Source organism: Tupaia chinensis, unplaced genomic scaffold, assembly GCF_000334495.1.
Source record: "Tupaia chinensis unplaced genomic scaffold, TupChi_1.0 Scaffold000492_1, whole genome shotgun sequence".
Taxonomy (NCBI): Eukaryota; Metazoa; Chordata; class Mammalia; order Scandentia; family Tupaiidae; genus Tupaia; species Tupaia belangeri.
The window spans coordinates 256,783-273,592 of record NW_006160004.1 but is presented as its reverse complement, the minus strand read 5'-3'; the positions used below and the strand labels follow the sequence as shown (position 1 = coordinate 273,592).

The 16,810-nt window shown below is 46.5% G+C and overlaps 1 protein-coding gene across 4 annotated transcripts in view; it reads left to right on the top strand.

The window, feature by feature from the left end:
• Positions 1-16,810, top strand: part of SLC37A1 (solute carrier family 37 member 1) — an 81,565-nt gene that overhangs the window by 3,324 nt on the left and 61,431 nt on the right. For 3 of the 4 annotated variants that reach the window (XM_027774897.1, XM_014590859.2, XM_006156361.3), the window contains exons 2-3: positions 2,372-2,601; positions 9,893-9,974. In XM_027774897.1, the coding sequence (XP_027630698.1) occupies positions 2,546-2,601; positions 9,893-9,974 (138 nt within the window). In that variant the 5' untranslated portion in view covers positions 2,372-2,545. Of the gene's footprint in view, positions 1-2,371; positions 2,602-9,892; positions 9,975-13,152; positions 13,195-16,810 lie in introns of those variants that run through there. The other variant, XM_027774896.1, reaches the window with a different exon arrangement.

The window sequence follows — 16,810 nt, the reverse complement described above, 5'->3', positions numbered from 1 at the left end:
AAGAGGTTGTTGCCTGTTGACTTTCCAGTGCCTTCGGCTCTGTTAACATTTTAGCATCACCGGGTGGCCGTTTGCTGATGTGTCCATGAAGTAGACAGCAGTGGTCTGTCTCCACACTCGCTGTGTACAGGGACACAGATCTAAGAGGGGGAAGAAGTTCGGCTCTGGCCGTCTATCTTCAGGACTTGTAGAAAAAAAAAAAAAAAGGCGAAACAAATCCTGTACCCTGAACTTAACATCACTGGATTGTTTCTCAGTAAATCTAGACCCAAACGAGAGCCCACTCATTTGAGAACAGTTTGAGCAAAGTTTGTTTTACATCTTAAAGTGTGAGCAAAAGCAGTGTGGAAGCATTCGTAGACCTTTGTTCAACACAGGTTTCTTTTGTGTTTTTTAATTTGCCAGAGGTTGCAAGCACTTGCCAGACAGAGACAGAGACACACACACTGAGCAGGGAAGCGAGAAAGTACCTGCCATGGGTCATGGTCATGCCACGGTCCCTTCTCCTCGTCTCTCCTCAGGGATTTTGGGTATACACACATGCACATGCATAGACACTTGCCCAGGGCATTTTTCAGTCCATTAGGTCTGGGACTCAGACCACATAATTGACTGTGTGGGATCCAGGCCACAGACTGGCCTTCAGTATGAGTTTCTTGAGCACATGTTAGGTGCTAGGTCATGAACTGGGCAGTCACCCCCCCGCCCCAGGCCCTCAGGATGTGCAGTCAGAACCCTACCAGCTAGTATGCGCTGAGCGCTCACTGCACTTCAGGCCCCAGAGTGCCTCTAATGGGGCATCACTTCATTTTTACTACACCGTAAGTGCCATCTTCCTGGATTGTTAGCCCGGAAGGGGAGGGAGCCAAGGTGCTAAGTGACTTACCCAGAAGGAGCAGGTGGGCACAAAAGGCATTTCAGGTGGAGTGAGTCACATTTAAGGCCCACAGGGGCCAGAGAGACAGATAGAATTCTTTTTTTGAGAGAGATTTTTGCTACAGGGCATGTGGCTTGCTGGAGAGACAGAGATACAGAAGGTGAGAAATCACACCCCAGGGGTGATGGCCATACCCACAACCCCTTCTCCTCCTTTCTCCTCTCAGAATTTTGGGCACACATACACAGGAGCCCAGCATGAGTTTCAAGCCTCCAGATCCTGGACATTATGAAGTCAGGTGGGAGCCTGGCCCTATGGCTCTTGGCTCCTATGTATCCCTTCCTGGGTTGCTCAGCCTTCAGCCCTGACTTCATAATGAGGTCAGTTTTAGGCCTCTAAGATGACCAAAGGCAATGGAAAGTGAAGAGGCAGATAGAGGTCAAGTTCACAACCATAGCACTAAGTGCATTTTGATTCAAATGTTAAAGCTCCATTAAGTGGTTAAATGACTAGACTGATTTGCCATCTTGTCCAGGCCTATGTTCCTCTAACGCTCTGGCTCAAAGGAGCCTGGTCCATGAAGGTGGGACTAAGCAAGTCCAGTTCCCAGCAGGCTCTGATCACTGGACATGTGGCATAACCACTAGGCTCATGCTTGGTTTTCCACCCTGTGAACATTATCTATGTTCTATGGAAGGTGCTAGTTAAGAATGAATGGGTTGATCTCTAGAGTTCTTCCAGATAGAGATGAGCTCTGTGGTTCCTTGTTTTGTTTTGTTTTTCCTTAGGGTGAGTATGCTTGCAGTGGTGTGGGCAGGGGAGGCAGTGGGTGGGAAAGTAAGAAAGTCCTCCCAAGGGGTATGGCCATGCTGCAATTCCACGTGCGTGGCATTACTTTCAAGCCACCAGGTCTGGGACTCAAACTGTAGTAGGCCATGTGGGAGGTCAGTGATGTAACTGTTAATGATATCTGCTGGCCTGCTCTGTGGTTCCTTTTATCTAACATCAGAACATTATGTGGGCCCATCCTCGGTGGTGGTAGAGGGTAAGCAGCAGGGGTGCTGCTGTACCATGTTGGAAGCCTTGTGGAAAGGTTCCAAGTTAGTGTCCTGCTGAGCACACCATGGGCAAGGTGATCCTGGCAAATGTCTCAGGGCTGGTGGGGTTGGGGGTCGCTTATGGTCTCAAAACCCTGTCAAGGGCAACCTTCCTCCCTTCTTTCTTTCCCTCCTCTCTGCCTCCCCTTCCTGGAAATAAAAATATAAATAAATAAAAAGAACATTATGTGAAATTCATCCCAGTGATCTTTGAACAAAGTGCCTGAGGACAGATGCCGATGGCATTCGTGGTAGGAACGTCTTGTCAGATCAGATGTCCAACTTTGGTTTGGACTGGGAAGCCTCATTGAAAGTCTGTGTCATCACTTCTGCTGGTAACTCCAAAGGAGCCACTGTCGGGACCCCAGTCCTTCAGTACCTCTTATTCTCCTCGTAGAGCACAGAGTCACTGCCAAAAGAAGAGGGAACAAGGCCGCAGGATACCATCTCCATGTGCTAGCCACCCTGTGTAAGCTGCAGGGGCAGCCAGAGAGGACTTGGAGCCAGGATCAATAACCTGTTTATGAAGCATCTTACTTTGGGACAGCCTCGGTGGTCAGTGGCATTGTAAATGGCTCGCCTCCCTGCTGGCATTCGCTTCATCATCTCCTTCTCCAGGGACCAGTGGTGAGTCCTGGTGGGCCAGTTCTCTGGTGGGATACTGTGGGTGAGGGCCCCTGCAAGAGGCCAAACACAGACAATGGGACTGGTGGCCTCCCCAGGTGGTTGAATTGCTTGTCATGGTAGAAGCTGTGTCCTAAAACCTTGTGGAGCAGTCCTCCTCCTTCAGTTCTGGGCTTGACAGATGGCCTTTGGACGCCTTGGCGGTCTTCGTTGGTTTCTGTGATAATCACGATCCCTACACACTATGATCACTGGCTACTGGCAGATCATAAAATGGCTGGGGGTGAAATAAGTAGATAAACTTGGAGCCCAGATGAGTGGCCAGCTGGGACAGAATGCTCAGAAAGAAGACAAAATCTAAACAAAGTTAGACACCAACCAGATCACCTCTTTCCTCTCTGAGAATCCTCCTGACAGGTAGGTTTATGAATTCCATATGCTTTGAAGGAGACAAACTCAAAGGTGGACTCTCTGGCTTCTACCCCACCCCACTGATCTCTGTCGAGGAGGAAGAACTTTTCTCTACCCTCTTAGGTTTAGTGTTTGGGGGCCTGGGAATTAAACCAACAAAAAACAGCAAGACAAAAGACAGATTTAATCAGGTATGTATGAGAGACCATAAAAACTGTGACTCAAAGAGGCATTTGGAACCTGGAGCCTAGATACCATCTTTAACAAGGGTAGGAGAAACAGGTGGCTTTTTGGAAAGAGAAGTAGGCCCTAAGGAAAAGAGATGGGAGATAGATGCTTTTGTGCTAACGACTATTTGGGTGTGGTGCAGGGACTTCTCATGATAAGAGTCTGTCCTCTTTGGCTGCTCCAGGGAGGGGGCTTATGACAACTTAGTTCTGTGGAGTTACTCTGGAAAGCAGAAAAGAGACTTCAAAAACTCAAATGCCTTTTGCTCGAAAGGTGGAATTCTAGGCCCCTAGGCCCCTTCATAACCTTCCTGTCTCTCATTTTGGGTATGTATGTTATTTCCTTCTGATTAGATTCAGATTATACACTTCTGGCAGGAACCCCACTGAAGAGACAGTGTCCTCACTGATAGAGAAGGAGGTACACATGCTGAGGGGAGGGGGAGGCTAGAATGAATCATGTGGTATTGCTTGGGATGAACTCGTCCAGGGAGATGGATATAGAAATAAACACGTACCCACTGCAGTGTGCCCTCAGCTCCGGGACCTTGGCTCCTATGGGCCATTTCCCATTGAAAAGAGCCAAGGGTACTTAGAGTCATGGCTGATGCCAGGCCTGGGGCAAGGGGAGTACAAGATGAGCCTAGAACTTCTGTGCCAGAAAATAAGGGCATGCTTAAAAATTAGGGGACCCTGGCTGGCCAAATCCAGGACAATGTGAGGTGTAAAGTAATGACATAGTAATGGGTGATAGTTGTGATTACAGTAGGGATCTAGTGAGCCGCTCCTGATACAGCTAAGAGGTGGATACATGGAGGAAAACGGAGCCCTTCCTTACAGCAGCACACCAGCTGCACATACCTGCTGCTGGCGGAGCAGTGCTGGGTTAGCACAGCAGCCCTGGGCCCACAGGGAGGCTGGCCGAAGGCTCGGAGCTTCAGTGGACACACACTGCAGAGACAACTGGAGGAACAGGGTATCTCTGTCACCTCTAAGAAGGTGCCCACAAATTCCTTACTCATCCCTTAGAGGGAGAAGTAGTGACACTGTGGGACAATGTGGCAGACAGCACTTAACCAGCGATCAGCCGTGATGTCATTGGCATCCTGTGCCTCTTGATGGGATGCTCTGAAAAGGACATGGCAACAGGTCTGTGTTTGCCTCTGTTGTTTCTAAATCAAGGATGTCTTCGGGCTGATTTCCACACCAAATCATAGTGCTCAGTAACTCTCCAGAGCTCCTACTCATTCCTTATTTGCATATGACTGAGATAAGTAACACTCAAACCAGGAAACAGATCATCTGCCTGGAGCCTCTTCCCTGGAGCAGGCTGCTATTCACTTGAAGACACGTGATATGCTAGAACATTTCTTTTCCTTTTTCTTTTTGTTTGCTTGTAGGGTGTATGCACTCCCCAGAGAGAGAGAGAGAGATCATCCCTGATGTAGTGGGGAGGGGATGGCTGTACCACGATCCTGTCTCCTCCATTCTCCTCTCAGGATTTTGGCACGCATGCATATGTGCCCGGTGTGTTCTTCCATCTGGATCCAGGACTCAAATCGCACAGTTGGCTATATTGAAGTCAGTCGCCTTAGCCTCCACTCTACCTGCTGGCCCCTAAAACATTTTTTGGAGGCTTTGAAGGCCTGCACCCCTCTACTATCACTGTCAAGACTTTTTTTTTTTTTTAATTTGGGGTTAACACGAACACTATTTCAGTGGCTACAAAGAATACTATAATTAGACATAACTGCAAAAAGGAAGTAGAAAAATGAGTAAAAGAAATAGAAAACTTTTTTTTTTTTGGAGAGACTTTTGCTACAGGGCATGTGCTCTTGCCAGAAAGACAGAGAGAGACAGAGAGACAGAAAGCAAGAAATCACCCCCAGGGGGCATGGCCACGCCGCAATCCCTTCTCCTCCATTCTCCTCTCGGGATCTTGGGCACGCACACACACGCACCCGGTGTGAGTTTAAGCCACCAGGTCTGGGACTCAAATCGCTGTCAACTACATGGGAGTCCAACGACATAGCCCTTACACTAACTGCTGGTCTCAAGAAATATAAAACTTCTATTTTTCATTGTCTTTGCTTTATATTTATGTATAAGTATTAATACTGAACAGAAATAGAAGGCTTGTATTAGTTTTCCAGGGGCACTCTTCATTTTCAGCCCAACCTTCTCGGAAAGAAAAGCTGTTTATTTCTGGGCTGTCTGGGTAAAGAGTGGAAACCATGAACCAAAGACCTGGTTAAGTAGAGTGGCTTTTCCAAACCCTTCCTAGCCGGGTGATTGTGAAATTCTGATTCTCTAGTTGATAACATACCTGTAAAGCTTGTGGTGTGTAGGTACATAGCATTCTCAAGGGCTCCTAAGAGATGCTCCACGTTCTTCCTTGAGATTCTTTTTTTTTTTTTCTTTTTAATTGCAGAGAATCTGTGCACTTGCCAGAAAAGGGGTGGGAGGGAATAAGCATTCCCCAAAAGAGCATGATCTCACCATAATCCCTTCATCTCTGCATCCTGTCGGACTTTTGGACATGCATGCACAGAGCCTGTTGTGTTTTTTGAACTGCTGGGGCTGAGATTTGAACTATGGTCAGGCACATGGGATCCAGCTCCCTTTACCACCAGGCTATGGGGCTGGCCTGGCGAGATTCTGATGTGAGAAGTGTTGGCGATAGCTCAATCTGATGACTTGATCTGTAGCTCTTGTGAAGTTTGGGAAAATGGAGCCCTGTACCCCAAAGGGAGCAGGTCGAGGTCGTCCACAGGCTTCAGTAACAGCAAGTGGGTATCTAAGTGGCCAGCAAGCGTAGCTGGGGGCTGGGTATTTGAGGATTGAGGGCTGACAAAGCTGCAGTGGCCTAAATATTTCTACATGTTATGACCTGAGCTACATTGGAGCTTGAGTGGTGTAACACAGAGCCTCAACCACAGAATCGGGACACTTTCAGTCCTGCCAAAAAGGATGATTTCAGAGCACCAGGACAAAGGCCCAGGTTTCTGTAGCAAATCTACCATACCCATACAGCCTTGGGCTTTGGGATACATTCTACACTTATTTTGAGAGTTTCACTTTTTTCCTGTCTGGTCATGGCATCGGATAGAGAGAATCCTAGAAGAACCATCAGTATGTAGCACCCTAGGGGTCTTCCATCTTCACTTGGTAGATCTTCATTCAGTACCTGCAGGTTGATCTGATTTCTTCATTCCTCGGGGCACAGGTATTGCAGAGGATATTGATTTGGGTCCCATGGTACCACCAATTCTTTTTCCTACCTGAAATTTGGTCTTTATTTCATTTTTTTTTTAAATCTGGGAATATTTATTTGATCCCTAGTTTTGCTGGTAGACAGAGAGGCAGACACTGCTAGGATTCCAGGATCTGCATTGTGGATGGAGAGCTTCCCTTAAGGGGAGAATCATGACATTAGAAAGAAAGTGATGGGGCCAGAAGGTGGCATATTGCTTAAGGCACTGAACTTCCACATGGTCAACTGTGGTTCAAGTCCCAGACCTGGCGGCTTGAAACTCACACTAGGTGCATGTGCATGCATACCCAAAATCCTGAGAGGAGAAGGGATTGCAGCATAGTCATCCTCCCTGGTGGGGGGTGGTTTCTCACTTTCTCTCTCTCTGTCTTCCTCTGTGTTTCTGGTGAGCACACGCACCCTATAGCAAAAAAATATATCTCTTAAAATAAAAATGATCCAGAGTCCTGATGTGGCTTGCTGATGGGCTTCCTGGTAGTCCTGCTCCATGGAGGTCAAGCCACTATCCTTTCTTGTTCCATGTGGGACACTCTGCTCTGGGTAACTTAATTCAAGGCTTAGTCCCCCAGTTTGCAGGCACTGGCCTTGCCAGGCTCCAAACAGGACAAGTTCTTCAGAGCTGGGGGCAGTGCCTGCCTCAGAGCACACAGAGCTCCTTCCAGGTTGGAGTCTCTTTTCTTCACCTCTGTCAGATCTTTGTTCCTGCCAGCCCATTTTGTTCAGGGTATTGGACCAGAATTAACCTTGATTTTCTCCTGAAAGTCCCTTCTATTCCTCGGTCTCCGGCTTGTTTGGGCGTCCTTGAGCTCTTCTCTAGCAGGCGAGCAGGGCTCGGGGCCAGGTTTCCGTGCCCTCAGCCTTATTCAGAGCTTGCCAGCACTGCCGAGTGTCTTTGAGGTCTCTGTGATACCTCCATGTCTGCCTTGCTGTGTGCTTCCGAAGGGGCGCACAGAAACCAACAAGCTGAAAGGAGTGTGATCTTGAATGCCTAGGACACCGGGCTGACCCAGAAGCTTGTAGTTAATTGTGTTGTAAACTAAATAATCATGCTTTCTTGTCTGCTTTATAAACAAGGGTGTATCTTCTGAGTCCCAAATTTCTCTTTGCCTATATGTTTGTTTGTTTTTAAATGAGATTTGTGATATTTGGGATTTGAGAGCTAATAAAGATAAAGTTGTAGTAAATATGTATTTGGTATCTTCCCATTTCCTGGCTCAGAGCTCCTAACATCCAAGAATCTCAGTGATAAGTGACTTTTTGTATGCGAATGAGGTGGCTGGGTAGCCTCTGGATGGAGGCTGGTTGCCAAGGGAACTAATCCTGTGAGGCAGGGTTGAAACTTTCTGTCCCACCCTCAACCTCCAGGGAGGGAAGAGGGAAGAGTTGATCGCTAATAGTGACTTAATCACATCTGTGGCATGAAGCAATCACACCTATGGCATGAAGCCTCCATAGGAGCCCAAAAGGCAAGGCACAGAGAGCTTCTGGGTTGCTGAACTTACAGGTGCCTGGAAGGTGAGGTGCCCAGAGAGGGCAAAGGAGCTCTGTGCCCCTTGCCCTGAGCTTACCCTGTGCATCTCTTCCATATGGCTGACCCTCTGTATCCTTCATACTGTCCTTTACTATAAATGGAGAATGTAAGCAAGGTGTGTCCCAGTTCTATGAGCAGCTCTAGCAAAGCAATTGAACCTGAGGAGGGGCTGTGGGAGCCCCAGCTTACCGGCAGTGGGGCAGAAGCATAGGCCATACCCTCGGCTTACCTTGGCAGCTGAAGGGGGTTCAGTCTGTGGGACTGAGCCTTCTCACCCTGAGGGGTCGATGCTATCTCTAGGAGGGTAAGTTCAAGATTGAATTAGGGGGATGGGAACCAGCAGTTAGCATAATGGCTATGTTGCTGGACTAGTCGAGACGTAGTCGACACGGTTCGCGTCCCGGACCCAGTGGCTTAAAACTCATGCCGGGCATGTGTGCGTGTGTGCCCAAGATCCCGAGAGGAGAATGGAGGGAGAAGGGATTGCGGCGTGACCATCCCCCCTGGGGGGTGATATGTCACTTTCTGTCTCTATGTCTCTCTCTGTCTGTCTGGTGAGCGCACGCGCCCTATACGAAAATCTCCCCAAAAAAAAAAAAAACAATGATTGAATTAGGGGTGTCAATGGAAAATAACCAACTCTGTGAAAATAATAATTAATACAGTTTATGAGTGACCTAGACCAGAGAGGAGGCAAAAACATGCCTTTCTCTTGGGGTGATCAGGTATGGGGTCCTTTTATTTTGAGAGTGAGAGACAGAGTTTGGAATTTAGTGAAAAGCATTTGCATTGATCTGGCCCAAAAAGGCAGGACACATGGAAGTGGGGGCTTGTGGCTTATAGGTGAGTTTTACAGTTTTTAGGGTGGTGATTGGAAAAGGAAGGTAGCTGAGATCAGAAAGGAAAATACTTTAACAGCGATAAAGAAACTTAATACACATCCCAAAGATACTCCAGTACTATGCCAAGAGCAGGATATAGGAAGAATCATGTCACTAATGGGCCAGAACGGTCTGTTGGCATCTGTGGGTGTGACTCCCCATAAGCCCTCTGGAAAGGACCTTGGAAAATAGGAAACAGCAGTCAGATTTCTGTCCTAGTTGGGGGGGGGGGCACCCTGCTGGGGACCCCTGAGTAACTGCTTGATATCTGGGAAAAACCCTACCATACCTGGGGTCAGAAATGTTATATGTGAGAGCAGGAGGAACAGTTTGGGTTTACCAGTCCCTTCTAATGTTTGTATAGTTTCAACGTGAACAAAGCAAAAATGTCAGAAATTATTTAATATTCTAATATTGCAGCAATAATATAAGCAAGATTGATCATGGCTGAAAGGCTTAAGGAATAATATACAGCCTAAGAAAATTGAAAAGCACACAATAATGTATTTTTTTAAAATCGAATTATTTATCTAATTTTATTTATTTATTTATTTATTTATTTATTTATTTATTTATAATTTTTATTCACTAGAGAGAGACAGAGAGAAAGAGGGAAAGTAAGACAGCAAGCCACCAGGTCCAGGACTCAAACCACTGTCTACCATGTGGGAGTCCAACACCTCAACCACCATGCCACCACTGGCCCTGATAATGTGTTCTTTTTTTAAAATTTTATTTATTATCATTATTATTATTATTTTAAATTTGCTATGGGGCGTGCATGGTAACGACTGAGAGAGAGAGAAAGTGAGAAAGCAGGCTACCAGGTCTGGGACTCAAATTGTGGTCAGCCTTGTGGGAGTTCAGTGCCCCAACCACCATGCCACCTGCTGGTCCCCCAATAATGTGTTCCTGATATATCTTCTGTCATCTTTCATCATCCTCTGCCAACCACTGTTTTGTGTTTCAGGTACAGAGCCTTCATTTTTATCTTGACATTTTTGCTGTATGCAAGTTTTCACTTATCTCGAAAGCCTATCAGCATAGTTAAGGTAAGAAATCATTACAGTAGATTTTATATCCTACCTGTACTCGCTCTGAGGAGGTACTTGACGTGAAGAACCTTCTGGGGGTCCAGCTTGGTGACACAGTGGTAACATGCTCAAACCGTGCTAGATCCATGTGGGAGATGGTTTGGTTCCTTGTCAGCATGTCCCTGCAGGGCATGTGACATGATCCTGACACTCAGGGCAAGTACACCCATGATCCTGTCTGGCTAGGAAGGCTGAGAGGAGCCTCTCATGGCATGAGACCCTGTTGAGGGTGCTTTTTCTCCCTCTAGATCTCTCACTGTCATGAAAGAAATAAACTTAAAAAAAACTTTTTTTGTTAAAAGGAAGATTTTTGCTATAGGATGCTTGCACTTGCCAGAGAGACAGAGAGACAGAAAATTAAAAATCACCCCTCCCCCCAGGGGATGGCCACGCTGAACCCCGTCTCCTCTCAGGATCTTGGGCACGCATGCACACACATCTGGCATGAGTTTTAAGCTGCCAGTCCGGCTCTCAAACCTCAGTCGACTATGTGAGAGTCTAGCAGTATAACCATTATGTTATCTGCTGACCCCCATAAAACTTTTTAAAGAACCTTTGGAAGAATCGGGTGGGAAGAGTAGTAAGATAAATGGAGAAAGTACATTGTTTGGAAACAGGTTGTTATTTTGATGTTCTTTTTTGTGTTTTGTTCTGTTTTTTTTTTTTTGTTATTTGTTTTGGGGTGTGTATAATTGCCAGAGAGAGAGAAAAAAATCACCCTCCAATGGACATGGTCACACCGCAGTCCTTCCTCCTCCACTCCTCCCTCCCATCAGGATTCTGTATACACAGCACACATGCCTAGTGTAGTCTTCAAGCTGCCCAGGTCTGGGTTTTGAACTGCAGTCAGTCACATGGGGTCCAGTTCTCTTAACCATTCAGCTACTAGGCTGGCCCAACTGCCCTGATTTTTAAATTTTCCTTTCCTGAAATTAAAATTTTTACAACATTTTTAGAGTTTCTCATTTCAGAGGGAGTGCACTTTCAATTATATCAGTTGACAGTTTCAGAATTCTTAGGTTTTTTTGGAGAGGTTTTTGCTATAGAGCGTGTGCTCGCCAGAAAGACAGAGAGAGACAGAGAGTCACAGAGACCTCAGCCCCTGGAGGGCTGGCCACACCACACTCCCTTCTCCTCCATTTTTTTCTTGGGATCTTGGGCACACATGCACACACGCCCAGCGTGAGTTTAAACCACCGGGTCCGGGACTCGAACTGCGGTTGACTACATGGGAATCCAGTGGCATAGCCATTTTGCCAACTGCTCGTCCTGACAGTTTCAGAATTCTAAAGCTTAGTTACATATTTATTTATCTTGTATGAATTTTTCCACCCGAGATATCCAGTCTTAAGCCATTCCCCAAATTGCTTCAAGTCGTAGTACTGGCTGTGGAGGTGGTTCTCCATTATTCTTAGAATGCCAAGTTTCTGCTGAGTGATGGGTGGGAAGCTGTTAGGCAGGTGTTCCATTAAACTTTGAGAAGAGAGATTAAAGTCAAGAATCCCACATAATAACCAGTTATAACTTGGAGAAAAGCAGGATAATTTTCTTAGCTTGCCTTTAGAAAGAATAGGAAGCTGTCTGGCGCCAGAGGTAGCTCTTTTGCACCTTGATTGTCCTGCACTTGTACTCCAGGAGTTAGCAGGGACACAGATGGAGGGCTGACGCCCTGCGACCTCTGTAGCCCGGCTTCCTCCACTCCCACCTGTGGGTCTGAGTGCCAAATAGCGACCCTGGAGAACCTCTGCTCAGTGAGAGGCAATGCAGAAGCTGTTGATTCTGCAGACAGTTCTAAGTCTCCATTCTCCAGTAACTTCCAGGGGATATTAAACAGAGATTTGCTCAAATATTCTAAAATCCACCTGGACCCTTGGTGAGCAGGGGCTTCCACCCTCTTTAGGTGCTGACTGAAATGCTGGCAAACTTTACAACCTGGTTTTCAGAGAGAGATTGGGATGGGGAAAGAGGTGGTGGGCCTTAGACACACTTCCACTGGACAATTGGCTCTGACATAGTCCTGATAACCAGCTGCTGCAAGTTTGTGCACATTGCTGCTGCTCGTTCCTGCTTAGAGCAGCCGCAGACGGCTCTAGAAAACGCCACTTACTAAAAGGAAAGCGACCACTGGAGAGGCTTTAGTGAGGGCCACCGGGTTAAAAGGCCAGGTGTGGTCAGGAGGCCTTTACTTCAAAATTGACCCACAGGGACCAGCAGTTAGCGTAATGGCTTTGTTGCTGGACTCCCATGTAGTCGACTGCAGTTCGCGTCCCAGACCCAGTGGCTTAAAACTCACGTTGGGCACGTGTGCATGCATGCCCAGGATCCTGAGAGGAGAATGAAGGAGAAGAGATTTCGGTGTGGCCATCCCCCCTGTGGGGAGATTTCTCACTTTCTGTCTCTCTGTGTCTATCTGGCGAGTGCACACACACTATAGCAAAAACCTCTCCAAAAAACAAACAAACAAAAAAAGATTGACCCACAAAGGTTAGGTTTGGATCATGGAGCAGAAAGTATGCTAATGGGGGATGGGTATCACCATGAAGCCACCCCCCACTGGACTGAGGGACACATGTGGCAGGGGAGGTGGAACAGCCTGCAGGGGTCTCTGCAGCCCTTGGAGTCCTTTGACGGTGACGAGGGTCTCCAGTCAGGACGGTGTGCGTGTTGTTCGAGGGCACTCCCCTGGCCTTCCCAATGGCTCTCCTCGAGGCCCTGCCCCTGCCCCCTGTCCCCACTGAAGTTGGAGAGTGCCGATGAGGAGGGCTCAGGGTCGGCTCCTATTTCAGTATTCATAAGTGGCAGTAGCACTGCTTGCTGAGTGCGTGGCATGACAGAGAGCTCAGGGCCATTACTTAATGAGACCCTCACCACAGCCCAGTGAGCGTCCTCAGGAGGAAACTGAGGTTGGGAGATTAGGCCCCACGCAGGGCCGGGCTTGCTCAGGTGAATTCTCTGTGGGCTGAGCTGACTCTGGGCCCTGCTCTTACTCTCTCTGCCTCAGGGCCTCTAGGCCATTTCATCGCTGTCCGGTCACAGCATCGCACCCAGATTGTTTTTTATAAAACTCACCGATTTTCTGACTTTGCACCTTAGGTGTACCTGGGTGAGGATTGACCTTATGCTGAATCCTATGGATTTGTTTGTTTTTAAAATGGATCGGAACATTACACCGCACATGGTAACTTGAGTTTCAGAATGCTTATGAAGCCTTCACATGCTTTAGCCCATGTTATAAATAATGTAAATGAAACTAGAAATAGTAATCATCCCGTTGTCCCAAGGTGTAGTTTAAATAATGACCTGTAACTTGTATTTCCAAAAGAAAAGCAAACTATACTTGCTTACTTGACATTGATCACCGGGGTTGTGATCTCACTGTGCCTAGGTTACAGTGACACTTTATTCAAAGTATGTCTGCATAGGCGGAAACACAGCACTTACAGGGTTCAGTACTATCCCTGGTGTCAGGTGTCCAGGGAGCCTTGGACTTGTCCCTTTGGCCTAAGTGAGGTCTACTCTATATTTAAAAGATGATGATGGGAACAGGGCTAGGGCTGGGAGGATGGCGATGTCATAAGTAGCCCTTGCCCCTCCACCTGTCCAGCTGTAGCCCACCCTCATGACTTGAAACATGCATGTCTTCCCAGGCTGGTGGCAGGTGGGGTCTGCATTCTGCTAGCAGAGATCTGTTGAGAGGTGTTTTTTTCTTAAATTGAATCAGGACAGAAACCTGAAAGCTAAAGTGTTTAAAACACATTCATCTTTTTTTATATTTTCATTTCATTCCATAGATTGAGTGTAAGTGAGAGGGCCCCTAGAGACAAGCGTGGGGTGGTGACACCTGTGAGTGTGCCCGGCCCTCTGTGGCTCCCCATGACCTGTGAGGAGAAAACTATAAAATCCTCCCTCACAGACAAAAAGCAAAGTCTGAAGAGCTGCAAGTATGTACTATGATTTTGGGATGGGAAACGTGTGGTCTGGAAAGTTCTATTGCTTCCCAGTGTTTGTATTTAAATAGAATGGAGTGTCAATGAAAACCTCAGCGATGTTTTTTCTAATTGAATAAAATAATGTTAAAGTTCATATGAAAACATGTCCAAGAATTAATCACAAGTAAGGTGTGGGGAAGATAACATTTTTAGACTATGAAATGAAAGGAAAATATAAAAAAGATGAATGTGTTTTAAATACCATAATCAAATTATGCCGATATTGTATAAGAATAGACAAAGAGGCCAATAGACTAGAATAAGAAATACAGAATATTTGGCAGAGATGATGAGAAAAGTTCAGCTTACTTAATGGATGATGTTGACCCAGCTGGTTCCTCAGCTAAAAGAAATAAAAGTTAGATTCCTATCTTGTGGCAAATAAATGGATGGATTAAAGATTTCGATGTAGGCCCAGCCTAGGTGGATCTGGTGCTGGAAGCCACATACCGAACTATAGGTTTGGGTCCCTGGACTGGCCTGAGAACACTCTGCCAGAGCACAGGTATAGGCACCCCGGATCCTGAGGAGCTGCAGAGTGGGGGAAGGGGTTGTAGTACAAGACCCTGTTGAGGGCTCTCTCTCTCTCTCTCTCGCTGTCTCTCATGCATGTGTGCATAGGTACTCATTATCTATAATGAAAAGAAAAAAAAAGACTTCAATGTAAAAAGTCAAAAGTAAAATTTCAAGAATAAAGTGGCATTTGTCTTAGGAATATGAAGTTAGGAACTTTAAAGGAACAATGGACAAAGGGATGAACAGACAGTTCTTAAACAAGGAATCCAAAGTTCCAAGAAACACACAAACTGTGCTCAAGTTTACTAGTATTCACAGACGCAAATTAAGGTACTGCTGTCACTTTATACCATCAACCACCACAGTATTGCAGAGTGCTAGCCTTTGTGGCCGGCAGTGTAGTGGGGAGAAGACTTTTAAGCACTAGTAATGGAACCATCAAGTAACAGAACCTCTTAGAAAGCATTGTGGTAACACTTATTGAAATATGTATGTATATGTATGTATGTATATATGTGTGTGTGTGTACACACACATGCCCTTCAGTCCTATTCTGAGAACTACACCCATAAAAATAAATACACCCATAGTTAAGGATATCTGCTTAGGTGTCTTTATTACAGCATTGTTTGTATAGACCAAAAAAATAAAAGAAGGAAAAAGAGAGCCCATCTGTGGAATGGGATTAAGGCCCCACATGGCAGACTACGCAGTTTAAGCCCTGCACCCAGCAGCTTGAAAAAGACAACACGTGTTGTCCTAAGAAGAGAATGGAGAAGGGATCACAGTGTGGTCATCTCCCTGGGGGATGATTTTTAACTTTCCCCTTTTCTCTGTCCGCCTCTCTCTAAGGAGCACATGTGCCCTTTAACAAAAAGTTAAAAAGAAAAAGATAAAAGATACTAGATATACCAAGTGAACCTAGTTGACAGGTGAAAGTTTGTTTTATAAATTATGGCAAATCCATAGTATGAAACATGCAACTACCTATAGAAATTAGAGCCAAATCGGTGGGCACAGAAGCATTTCTAGGAAATATTTCAGTAAGAAGTTAAAGTGTACATAAGTATATGCAAAATGACTCCAATTTTGAAAAATAAATAGTAATCAAAAGGCTTTTCTAGGGAACCAGCAGTTAGCGTAATGGCTATGTCGCTGGACTCCCACGTAGTCGACCGCGGTTCGCATCCCAGACCCGGTGGCTTAAAACTCACGCCGGGCGCGTGTGCGTGCGTGCCCAAGAGCCCGAGAGGAGAATGGAGGAGAAGGGATTGCGGCGTGACCATCCCCCCTGGGGGGTGATTTCTCGCTTTCTGTCTCTATGTCTCTCTCTGTCTGTCTGGCGAGCGCACGCGCCCTACAGTGAAAATCTCTCCAAAAAAAAAAAAATGGCTTTTCTATACATTTCTGGATACCTTTGTGTGTTCGTCTGTGCCCTCATATTCCCCAAGGCATTTGGGCCATTTCCATGTGACACCTGTGATTCACTCAAACCAACTGGCCACTTTCAGGTGGTGTCCCAGATGGGCACAACTTACTGGTATTCTTACTTTGGGTACCAAAAGCTTAATTTTCTTTTAGGACTTCTTTTGGCTAATGCTTTGGGGAATTCTCTTAAACCTTATAAAAGGACTAGTTAGAATAAATGAACTCACACAACCCAATGAACCATGCAAAGTTTGCTAAATGTACCACTAAATAAAGATTACATAGGCCTAGGGAACCAGCAGTTAGCGTAATGGCTATGTCGCTGGACTCCCACGTAGTCGACCGCGGTTCGTGTCCCGGACCCGGTGGCTTAAAACTCACGCCGGGCATGTGTGCGTGCATGCCCAAGATCCCGAGAGGAGAATGGAGGAGAAGGGATTGCGGCGTGCCCATCCCCTCTGGGGGGTGATTTCTGCTTTTTGTCTCTATGTTTCTCTCTGTCTGTCTGGCGAGCGCACGCGCCCTATAGCAAAAACCTCTCCCACGCCCCATATAGCAAAAACCTCCCCAAAAAAAAAAAAAAAAAAAGATTACATAGGCCTAGGCCCAGTGTTTCTCCAGCCCCAGGTCAGAGTGGTGCTCCACAGACTAGCACCACATGGAGCCCCATTTTATCTTTGAAGACGAAAACAAACCCTCCTATAGCTGCCTACTGAACTCTGGAAAGGAGTTCCTGTTGCTATCTGGTGGTGGGTGGTGACAGGGTTTGGAGAGGGGGCCTGGAGACAGAGACAGGTGGAAGCAGCCTTAACCCCACTCTCTTGCCCCTTTGGCACCCCCAGTGCTCCGTGACATCACGCG